The 12,200-nt window shown below is 34.4% G+C and overlaps 2 protein-coding genes across 4 annotated transcripts; one reads left to right on the top strand and one right to left on the bottom strand.

Moving 5' to 3' along the window:
- LOC11414411 (beta-glucosidase BoGH3B) lies at window positions 1-5,332 on the top strand. 3 transcript variants are annotated; one of them, XM_003594461.4, is made up of 12 exons: window positions 1-158; window positions 526-779; window positions 1,476-1,680; window positions 1,854-1,944; window positions 2,052-2,197; window positions 2,381-2,624; window positions 2,792-2,896; window positions 3,042-3,224; window positions 3,660-3,864; window positions 4,045-4,537; window positions 4,944-5,023; window positions 5,139-5,332. In XM_003594461.4, exons 2-12 carry the CDS (start codon window positions 554-556, stop codon window positions 5,141-5,143), a joined length of 1,983 nt encoding a protein of 660 aa, XP_003594509.1. In that variant the 5' UTR covers window positions 1-158; window positions 526-553; the 3' UTR covers window positions 5,144-5,332. The 3 variants fall into 3 exon arrangements, with proteins under 3 accessions (XP_003594509.1, XP_024633024.1, XP_024633023.1); XM_024777256.2 differs by lacking the exon at window positions 1-158 and adding an exon at window positions 196-215; XM_024777255.2 differs by lacking the exon at window positions 1-158 and adding an exon at window positions 270-405.
- A 5,239-nt stretch (window positions 5,333-10,571) lies between these two features.
- Window positions 10,572-12,200, bottom strand: LOC11407622 (F-box/kelch-repeat protein At3g23880). The gene has a single exon (XM_003594460.4). The coding sequence runs from the start codon at window positions 12,039-12,041 to the stop codon at window positions 10,824-10,826; it is 1,218 nt and encodes a 405-aa protein (XP_003594508.2). The 5' UTR covers window positions 12,042-12,200; the 3' UTR covers window positions 10,572-10,823.

Here is a 12,200-nt window from a genome sequence, read left to right as displayed (position 1 = left end):
AGTTTAATGTAACAAACAGAAACTATCGGAAACAAGTGCTTTATGTTTCCCACTACTCTCTCTTCACACTCTTTCTATAAATACTTCACTCTTTTCCACGTTCAATCTCATCAAGTCACAGTTTTTTCACATTGGATCGCATCATTGCTGCTTTCATAGTGAGTCATCATCGCACACACACTTCTTGCACTTTGCTGCATAACATTGTTAAAAACGTGTGTTTGATTTTCTTGTCGTTGTTGTTTTTGTTATTTATACTATATTCGTATACCCTTTTACTTGCTTACTCAAAAATTTGCTTTTTTAAGTAATGGGGTTTCAGATTTCTGATTACCCTTTTCATTGGATATGCTTTTCTTTTGCTTCTTTTACTTCTCTTTTGATTTTCCTTTGATACCAAGTGGGGTATAACTCCAAAATTAAATCTTTATTGTTTAATCTCTATTGGGTCTGTTTTGTTTTGTTTTGTTACTTTATAATGTTATATATGTTGTGTTCTTACCTTTGATGTTTTTTATTCTGAAGGTGATACAAGAGGTGGAAAATTTTCAACATGTCTAGGATTCGGTTGTTAGGTGTTGTTTTATGGCTATGCTGTTGGTTGGTGGTAACTGCTGATGCTCAAGTTGATGAGATGAAATACAAAGATCCAAAGCAACCGGTTGCAGTTCGGGTTAAGGATTTGTTGAGTAGGATGACTTTGGAGGAGAAGATTGGTCAGATGACTCAGATTGATAGGAGTGTTGCCAATGCCAATGTTATGAAAAATAGTTTTATTGGTGAGAATTAAGAACTTTGTTATACTTTCATAATTAATGTTTTTTTAATTGAAAATATGTATACTTTCGTTTTCAGTCATAAAAAAGATTAATTTTTTAATCAACCTTAGTTTTATGTGATGTTTTTATTTTGACACACTATGCATTTGGTTGTTGCTTGTTTGATAAATCCAGTTTTGTCAAAATAGCTATGCTATAGCATAACAGAATATGAACAGGTCGCTATTGTCAAATAGTGCTATACTCTCGTGTAGCATAGCAAAATTTGAACAAAACCGTTATTTTCTGCAATCTGTGATTGTCAGCATTATATAAATCTTTTAAACTGTGTGTTTTATTGGCTATGAATTTTGTGTGGTATATATAAAGCTTTCTGTTTGAATCACGGATCTATTTTGGGAAGCATTAACTTGCATCTGTGTCACCCTTACTCGACAACTCAAACCTTTTAAACTATAAATGTGTTAGTGGTGATGATGAATATCCTGTCACTAAATATTTGCTTGATATCCCTTGTAATGTTAATTAAAATTTGTGTGATTTAGTTTTTCATTATTGTGGTGTGTGACCCCTTCCCGGACCCTACGTATGCCGGAGCTTTGGACTGCCCTTTTTTAATTGGATCCCAACTTAGGATAGTATTTGAATGTTACCTTAATTCTATTTGTACTTACTGATTCCTTTAAATGTGTGCAGGGAGTGTACTGAGTGGTGGTGGCAGTGAACCGCTTCCAAAAGCTACTGCTCAAGATTGGGTGAATATGATTAATGAATTTCAGAAAGGGTCTCTGGCAAGTAGATTGGGCATTCCCATGATGTATGGTATTGATGCCGTTCATGGACACAATAATGTCTATAATGCTACCATATTTCCCCATAATGTTGGGCTTGGATGTACCAGGCAAGTTGATTTTTTATTTTTTTATTTATTTTTTCGGCATAGGAATTACGGACAACGTTAATGCCAAAATTTTCATGTAACTCGATATATGTTTATCATTTTTGTTTAAATTGCAAGTGTATTTATTAGATGCATCCAATATTTTCTTTGTTCTAATAATATTCGATAATCAGGGACCCTGATTTGGCACGAAGAATTGGTGCTGCAACTGCTCTTGAAATCAGAGCAACAGGGATTCCTTATGCTTTTGCTCCATGCATTGCGGTAAGTTATACACTAATGATAAACTTGTTAAAAACTAGTATTTGTTAGACAGAGGTTGACAGATATGTATTATTTTTCTTTAATTTTACTGATACTCCTAACTATAGGTCTGTAGAGATCCTAGATGGGGTCGGTGTTATGAAAGCTATAGCGAGGATCCTAAAATTGTGCGAGAAATGACAGAGATCATACCTGGTCTACAAGGAGATATCCCGCCGGGTGCTAGGAAGGGAGTTCCATATGTTGGCGGCAAGTATGACATTATTAATATCACAAACATTAACCACCGTTGTTATGTTGCACATAAATGAACAAAAAGATCATGATTGAATAATTCTCTTGTATTTTTATGTAGTTACTTATGTCACTTATTAAAAATGGTTCATGCTGTTCCTCTATCATTCACTAGGCTAATAAAGTTATTCTTTTCTTGTAGGACAAAGGTAGCGGCTTGTGCTAAGCACTTTGTTGGAGATGGTGGTACAACCAAGGGACTAAATGAGAACAACGCGGTGGTTGATTGGCATACATTGATGAGCCTTCACATGCCTGCGTATATTGATTCCATTATTAAGGGGGTCTCTACAGTTATGGCTTCATACTCAAGTTGGAACGGTGTGAAGATGCATGCGAATCGTGATCTAATTACTGGCTACCTCAAGAATACTCTTAAGTTTAAGGTGATTGGTCTCTCTATATTCTTCCTTTTTTCTTATACATAATTACATAATAAACGCGGAGATTTAGTTCTTTGTTAGGAAAGAAAATATCATTTGGCATCATCAACTAGTAGAACTATTGAATTCAGTATTAAGTCTAACTTCAATTTTATTCACTTATTTGTCAGGGATTTGTCATCTCAGATTGGCAAGGTATTGACAAAATCACAACACCTCCCGGTTCAAACTACACATACTCCGTCCAGGCTTCCATTGAAGCCGGTGTTGATATGGTTAGTACGTTCTTTATACTCAAATTGCCTGCATGCTTGTAGTGAATGAAGTTCCTACTCGAGTGTAGCTTATGAAACAATGTAATTCTTACCGAACAAGAGATTGTAGAACTCAATTTTTTTTTTCTTGTTAATTAACTTATAGGTGATGGTACCATACGAATTTGAAGATTTCATTAAGGACCTTACACTCTTGGTCAAGAATAATATCATTCCGATGGATCGTATTGATGATGCTGTTGAGAGAATTTTGGTTGTAAAGTTCACCATGGGTCTTTTTGAGAATCCTCTAGCCGATTTCAGCTTGGTCAATGAGCTTGGAAGCCAGGTAATTCATTCAAACCATCCCAACCTTGAAATGGATATTCAGTAACAAATTTGACTTGTTTTTTAGTTCAATCTGAACAATAAAAGATGACAATTTCATTCTCGATGAACACGGTATATTTGAATTCAATGAAAATGTCTTGACAATTCCTCAAACGATAATAAGCCTCTGCGTATAGTTTTAGTTGACACCAGTTTTAGACAACCAAGAACGTCTTGAATCCTACTTTTTATTAAGAAACTAAACATTATAACTTGTCATTCTTTGCTAATATACCTTCCTGTATAAAGTTAATCTAATTCCTACAAGTAGATTAAGGACAAAAGTAGCATGCAATTTTATCAATATTTCTTGTTACTTGTACAATTTAGAATATATCCTATCACAATTAAGACATCAAGAGTTTTGAGATTTTCAAATATGCTGTTTAATCAGGCACACAGAGACCTTGCAAGGGAAGCGGTGAGAAAATCACTTGTGCTGCTTAAAAATGGGAAAAACCAAAGTGCTCAACTCCTTCCTCTTCCAAAGAAAGCCCGAAAAATCTTAGTTGCTGGCACTCATGCCGATAATTTGGGATACCAATGTGGTGGGTGGACTATCAAATGGCAAGGATTCATCGGCAATGGTGACACGAGCGGTAAGTGACTCTTAGACACTCGTAGCAAGTTGAGGTCTTGCCTATGGAAGCATATGAGATTCTAGGCTTTACATAATTATTTTTCAATAATATAGAAAATGTTGACAAACAGACATGCCATTGCCTGTTTTTCTGCTACTAAGCTATAATAGTAATGAAGCTATTTTTTCTCATGGGCAGGTACTACTATTCTCAGTGCTATAAATTCAACAGTTGATCCAAGCACAGAAGTTGTATTTCGCGAGAACCCTGACGCTGGTTTTGTTAAATCCAACAACTTTGAATATGCCATTGTTGTTGTTGGCGAGCCTCCTTATGCCGAGACTGCCGGGGACAGCACGGCCCTTACAATCTTGGATCCTGGTCCAAATATCATCAACAATGTATGTGGAGCTGTCAAGTGTGTGGTTGTCACCGTTACTGGCAGACCTGTTGTGATTGAACCATATCTTTCCTCCATAGATGCATTGGTTGCAGCATGGTTACCAGGATCTGAGGGACAAGGTGTGGCAGATGTTCTTTTTGGTGACTATGGTTTCACTGGTAAACTTGCAAGGACATGGTTCAAATCTGTCGATCAACTCCCAATGAATGTTGGAGATCCTCACTACGATCCACTTTTTCCTTATGGTTTTGGACTAACTTCTGAATCTGTCAGAGACCTAGTAACAAGGTAATTTTCAATGACATTTCTTATAAAACATTTCCAAAGAAACATAAATACAACTCAATGAAACATGACAATAGAATTATAGTTTAACGAAAATGTACTGTCAGTGTAAATCCGACATCTAATGAGAACGCATCATATTGCCATATAAGCACACTTTGTAACCCTGTTTTAAAAATGCTGCAAAATACTGGTTTCTCATTGAACGTAAAATTTACACCGACAGTCCATGTCCCATACTCATAGAAAATTAATTTCACTGAAAAATATCATTGAAATCTGTATCAATCAACTCTTCATTTGCAATTCATTCTTGTTCGATATCTTTGTTGGCCATTAACAACTATTCGTTTGACAAGAGTTGCTTCTGTTATATATTGATGGGTCTATCAAATTATCAATTGTGCAGGTCAACCTCAACTGCTGAATTTGTAAGGGCTTGTATAGTTACCATTATGGCGACACTACTCACCAGCTTATATTTAATTGGTATGTTTCTGATTGTTACTTCAGTCAAAATTAAGTTTATTATTATTTTTCTTCAAGTGAAAGCAACATAATAATGCTCTTAAGTTAACGAATGATTGTTTGTTCACTTTGATAGGTTAAGCAATGCGTTTATCGGAGGGACCTTATTGGAGCTGGTGGCTGGAGAACTAACTTAGGATACTTTCTAGATTATGCTTTTTTTAGTCCAATTCATTATATTATGACATTTTATTCATGAACTAGGACCCTTTTTTTATACACACACATAATTTATTTATTCCCTGGTATTTATTGATTTATTTTTCTTTAGTTTATGCTTCAAGCATTGGTTTCCTTTTGATGAAAATTTAATTTGCATGGCATAAGAGAACATATCACCCAAAAAAAAATAAAAAATTGTGATACAGGAATGGATTCATGTTGGAACTAACATAGAGAATTTACAATGTGAGCAGTTTAATTTGTATCCAATTACTTAGAGTATTCAAGTTTACAACTACATGAAATTCTGGTCCTATTGGATTGTGTATCAAAAATTTCATGACAAAGTTATGTGAAATTTCAATATGGGAGGATTCACAACAATCTTTAATTACTAGTCTGGGGTACTAGTTGAATGCAACTCATGCATTACAATTTACAATCACTTCTATCTTTAATTTCTTTTTTACAAGTTAAAAATAAAAGAAATACAGTACTAATAATATACTATTTTAAGACTTCAGATTTGTTTGATAAAATTAATCTACACACTAGTTCATAGCTAAAAAGCTAGTAACTTATATAAAATATAAGTACGTAACAATTTAATAAAGGAAAACAAAAGATTCTCCCCTGTAAATCGTTAATTTTCCTTTCACTATTTTTTTCTTTTTAATCATTTCAACTTGCTCTTAGTGAATTCATTGGTCCTGGTGTATTTGTTTTTTGCCTAGAAATAATTAAGTACACTCATTCTGTCAGGAAAAAAAGTAGTACTTTTTATTTTAGAGGAAAAAAAGTAGTAGCAAATATTTAACTTTTTCTCATGTGCCAATTGCCAAGCTTAGAAAGAATTGAAAGTGGGGTAGAAACAATTGGTCGGCACAAAAATCTTGTTTAGGTTGATTGGATGTTGTGTTGAAGGGGCCTACTGCTGTGCATGGAGATGTTGGATCTGTTTGACATCATATGACATGGAAAGTACAAATGAAAGATACTATATTGGGAGATCAAGAGGGTATCATATTTGTGATTCAATTATCAACACACACTTAATGTTGATTCACGATTATTAGCATGTGTTAATCTTGCTATGTATAGTTATAAACTCAAGTTCGGATAAAAAAAAAGTAGAGGGTTGTGTTAGACGATCGCCAGAAAAACGTAAAATTTAATCGAAACTCTATTGATAATGTGAATAGTAGATCGTTTCCCACACCAGTGTAAACGGGTATGGATAAAGAAGCAAGAATTGCTGCATCGCTGCAACAAATGGTTGGTTGTTTGTTCATTTGATAGGATAGAGAGAGCTTATTGGAGGTGGACGCTAGAGAACTAACTTGGGATACTTTTTATATTAGTCCTATTTTAGTGCAATTCATTGTATTGTGACATTATTATTATTATTATTATTCATGAACTTGGACATTTCTTTATTAGTAAGTTTCAAACACTATGCAAGTCTTCCAATCTATTGTTTCCGTTGGAGCAGCAGGCAATGTGAATTTCATAAGAAAAAAAAAATCTATAATACATTATTTAAGCTATTATTTCATTGGAATATTATATTAGTTATGCTTGCAATAAAAACATGTAAAAACGTGAGTTATTTATGGTTTAATATGCACCGTGTGTCAACCAAGAAAATATGCACCATTGTAGTAAAATTATAGCGGGTTGTATAAATATGGTATGGCACAATGAAACTCACTAATTAAAAGATAAATTATCCGGAATGAGTTACTTAAATTATGCCCATTGAAGATGCTCGTAAAAGAACTATCACCCAAAAAATTACTATTAATTATGATATAGGAATGGATTTATGTTGGAATTTGACATGTTAGAAATAGATTTTAAGGTGTCTACAGTGACTGCGGTTACCATCTCAACCGCTGATGAGTATCACAGAGTTTACTTGGATTTATAGAACTTTCACTGTGAATCGTTTTGTATCCAATTACTTGCAATGATTATTGTAATTTATAACCGTTGGCAATTTCAGTTCTCTTATGTCATGTTTAAATGTCATGATTTTTTGTCTTTCATCTAAGAAAATGTTATGATTCTATCATGTTTTAAATTTCATGACAGTTATACAAAGTTTCAACATGGGAAGATTCACACTTAATTATGAAAATGGATCTTATGTCGTGTAATTTACACATAGAAAAGTAAAGTGTGATCTCTCACCATTTATCAAGAGATAAACATAACATTAACTTAGATAAAGTGAGTCTGAATGGTAATAAAGCACACTTTACTCTATCATATGTAAGTTACACATGTTTATTTGAAAATTTTAGATAATTTAAAATTTTAGACAATGCAAATAATTTAATTGAAATGACTTCATTTTTAAATGTTTTTGTTTGGTAAGGTTTATAAAAAAAAAATTCATTATCATCATTTTTAGGTACCAGGCTTCGATGAGGTTCGGGTTTCGAGCACCAATCTTATATACTTTCGCACGCTTTGCAAGTGAGCCTATTATGATATAAGAACAGAAGTTCACAATCTTCTTCCTGTTGTCTGCAAACCTATACCACTCAACCATGGTTTACAAAAACTTATTAATTTGAGCATTGGTATGAGCTTGAGTGGCATGAAACATCCTCAAGCAAGACTGTGAATCAGGATCCCTATCACCCTTCAAAAAACTCAACTTTTGAAATTGCCTAATGCATTGCTTTAAGCTTGCGGTGATAGACAAAAGTATCCTACACCTTTTCGTTTGTGTTTGGTTCAGCCGTGGAGAGAATTGATTTTGATTTAATTGGGTTTAACAAAATTGATTTGGAAAAAAGCGAGTTGAATGTGAATTGATTTATGTTTGAATACATTCACTTAGAATTGATTCTTAAAAATTCTTGTTGTTTGGATAGTTTGGCTCATAATTGATTTTGAACGCATAATTACCAAAATGGGTATTAATATCTATTTAAAATTAGATTTTGTTTCTATTTTATATAATTATTCAAATTTATGTTGCATTATCAATTTAATTATTTGTAGATTAGTAAAACTTCTAAAATAAAATGCAGATTAATTTGATAGTTTAATTTGAATTAGGTATATTATATAAATATTTTACACATATTAATTAACAAATTTTTTCTCTTGTAAAAAAATAACAAATGTTGTCAAACGGTTTTTTCTTAAAAAATAATCTGTAAAAAATTTAACGGGCTTGCATAAGAGGAGAAATTAACTAGCGGGCCTTTAGAACCCAATTTCATTTTGTGAAAATTAAAATAAAATAAATAAATACAAACTCAATTCCATCTTCTTCTCAAAGAAAGAGAGAGAATGTTGAAGTATGCAGGATAACATGAAGGCAGAAACAGGGTCGAGAAAGAATTTGAGCAACAAAAAATTCATCACTTTGGCTGTGTTTTATACAACTTTGTCGAAAAATGAAAAAGAATATCATGGGTAATTTGGGAAAGCACATTAGCCACCAAAAATTGAATTCCTAAATTGTTTTTGAAAAGCTCCAACTTTTAGCTTCTGGTAGACGTGAGTTTGAGGGGTTGAATCACGTTTGGCTAAATCACTTTTGCAGTTATCCAAACACCACAAAAATAGAAAAACTGCGTTTGAGTGCTCCTGACTCACGTTTGTGCCACAAAATGGGTAACCAAACGAGCACTTCACTAATGATCTTACCATCAGTTGCAGTGTACCCAAGAGTTGGATAAACAACTCTTCTCCAAAGCACATGATCAAGAAACATTATACATTTGGTTAGATGTTCTATAGGAAGACACTCATTATCAAGCTTAATCTTCAACTTCTGATCACAAAACTCAATCAACTTCTAAGTCAAAATAGAGAAAACCACTATTATGAGTTGGAGAACTTGAAAATACCACTTATGGATTGACATTAAATAGACCTTCATCCACAAAAATCTCTAGATAGTGAAGCAAAAAGATGTCACAAAATATTAGTAAAGACACCATCCATGACTATTATTACGCCCAAAAGCCATCATCACGCTAAACATATAATTGAAAACTACTACAGTTAGTTACTGCATAAAACATTGAAGACCCCATAACCAATTAAAAGAGCAAGTTTCGTATATGAATGACTTACGTCAACATCTTGCTTGGAAGCTTTTGTTAACCGAATACAACCTATATGATAAATTGGTTTCTGTCCGTCCAAACTTTATACAGTGATAATAATAGTTCTTAACACATTGCTTGCAGATTTAGACTGTTTTGAGGAGTTTAAATTTTCAAGGTCAGTGGGTACTCAGTGTGATTAAAAAAAATCAGCAAGAACATACCAAACCCAGTCAAGCATGGGAGGGAAGTGACAGAAAAAGAACTGTCAAGAACACCAGGGTAACGAGTTCGATTCCTAATGATAAAAAATATAGAATTTATAGTTCATCACATCATTACAATGTTGTATACTTGAATATTCAAAAACTAATTAAAATCCTAGGAAGAAAGTCAACCTCCCAAAAGTAATATTTATCCGCCATAAAACACCCGTGGCACCGCCATCCTTCACAAATTGGTCATGGCGGTTGTAAAAAAATCTGCCACTGAAAATGCAACGAAAAAAGAGAGAGCAAGGCGGGCACATGAGCACTTTCCAATCAAGAGACTGCATATAAGTGACTTCCATGTTGAGTGTTGAGACAAAACTTATAACAAGTGCAACCAGCCTAAACAAACTCTGTGTCTAATAACTTCAACAAACTCAAGTTGCACAGAGATTCAAGGAATTGAGCTAACAGAACTGAAAAGAGAATAATTTCTCAAGCAAATCAACTGCCACTAATTCAAGCAGTCGACACAATTTGCAGAAGTCATACACCTAATCCCTATTTTCTCTGATTTCAGAAGATAAATGTGATAAATATTCAATTGAATAAAATTACAGTGTTGGCTATTGAACCAAGCACTTCTAGGATATGGTTCATATTTGGTACCAAAGCTCCATTAGACAATGAAATCCAACATAAGCATTGAAAATCATTATAAAATAATCACAAATAAAAGAAATTCAGTGAGGGAGAAAGACAGGAAACATATTATCATTGCAATGGTGGAGGAATAATGAATAATCTAGAATCACAATTCATTGCTTTTGGATCACAGTTCATTGTTTTTGGCAGAAATATGTCATGCCAACTGTAGATAAAGAAACTTCACATTGCTTCAAGCAATCCCAGCAACAAGCGGTTTTGCAGCATACATCATAAAATTTGTGTAACAGTCATCAAACATTTTAACACACGACAAGTGACAGCCAAAGGACATGGAACCTAATTCCAATCTTAGAAAACCAAATCACTAACCACATAATGAAGTGCACAATTAAAGAATCGATCAAAAAAACTCTAATCATCGAATAAAATAAATCTAACACCACAATTCCTCAGGCAACATATTTCATCGTCTAATAATGAACAATAATCCATGAAGTAATCAGCAAACAAAAGGTACATAACACAAATAGAAATTAACATACAGGTTGCAGTTAGGGAGTTGAAGAATCCCGGTTCTTCATAAACCTCATGCACAAGTGACATAACATAGCATATAACATCCTCATTACTACATGCATTCTACTATTATTAAGAACATGGTGATATCAAACTCTCTTGGTAGACTTCAAGGACCATCCAACCTTTGATGTTTGGAAATTCAAGAGTTTTAGAAGTACCATCTCTAGAATTGTAAACGACCAACTCGAACTGATTCTCCAGCAGCACCTGATCATCCTCAGTAACATAAAGTGCATTGGTATAAGGACAACGCCCAACATTCCCTATGTAAGGAACACGGAACAATTTAGTCCAAGTTTCTCTATTTCCATACTCCTCCATAAGCCAAACATCGAAAAAAGTATGACTATGAGCAAGAATGCACATGCGATCCCTCAACACTGCTAAGGTCTTAGTAACCACGTTTACCGCTTTGGCTCCATAATCCGGCTGCAACAGCTCTTGATAAGTTTCCTTCTCCAAATCAAGAGAAACAATTATCGATGAAGTATATGACGAATCGTTAGATGCCAACCAATTAACAGTTCCACTAACGAATTTTCCTGATTCATCAAAAGGGACACCAAAAGGTAAATCATGAATCCTTCTCCAAAAATTGGTACCCAAAGTATGGACCTTCACTTGAGTTTTGTAATCCCCGTTATCAGATTCAAAGCAATAAACAGCAACAACCTTGTAAATGTCATTGACATGATCATAGCCAAAACCATAAATTGTGTAACTCCCATCTCGTTTTGGATTATCCAAAGATGGTGATTTCGTAAATTTCTTAATGGAAGGGTTCCACAAAAGAGCGAAACGTTGATCGAGTGCGAAACAGAGGATACCATGGCAAGAGCCAACGATGAGATCGAAAAGGTTTCGAATTCGATTGTTCAGAGGGTAATCTAGCTGTGTGGCGGTGGAAGTTACGTCGGTGAAGAAGGAGGAGAGAGGATAAGCTGAGAGGGCGAATTTGCGAGAGGAATTGGCGAAGGCTAAGACGAGATGGAGGCGCGTGGTGGACACGTGAAGGTGTTTTTTGATGAATTTGGGATCGGAGATGAGAGATTTCCAGGACTTACAGACGGATTGGAGTTGCATGAGGTATTTGACTGGCAGCCTGGAGAGAATCTCCGCGACGATCTCGAATGGAAGAGTCGGAATGGTTGATGAGGAAGATGAAGATGGTGAGGTTAGGGACGACAGGGTTTCGGTGGAGGAGTTCAAACGCTGCCGCTTGGTGGCGGTTGTTTCCTCCGTAAGTGGATCAGATAAAGCAGCGTCGGCGTCTTCACTTGGCGCCATTTCTGAGTCTGGTTATGCACACTATCCCAAATGAAGTTTGTTCATACCAAAATGAAGAATCTTTGATCACTCGAATCAATATATTCAAGAGTCTTATAACTTTATAAGCTTATTTTTAATAAAATAAAAAAATAAACTTGTTTGGTAAGTGTAGTTTTC

The sequence above is a fragment of the Medicago truncatula genome, chromosome 2 (assembly GCF_003473485.1).
Source record: "Medicago truncatula cultivar Jemalong A17 chromosome 2, MtrunA17r5.0-ANR, whole genome shotgun sequence".
Lineage (NCBI taxonomy): Eukaryota > Viridiplantae > Streptophyta > Magnoliopsida > Fabales > Fabaceae > Medicago > Medicago truncatula.
This window is presented reverse-complemented; position numbering and strand designations above follow the sequence as displayed.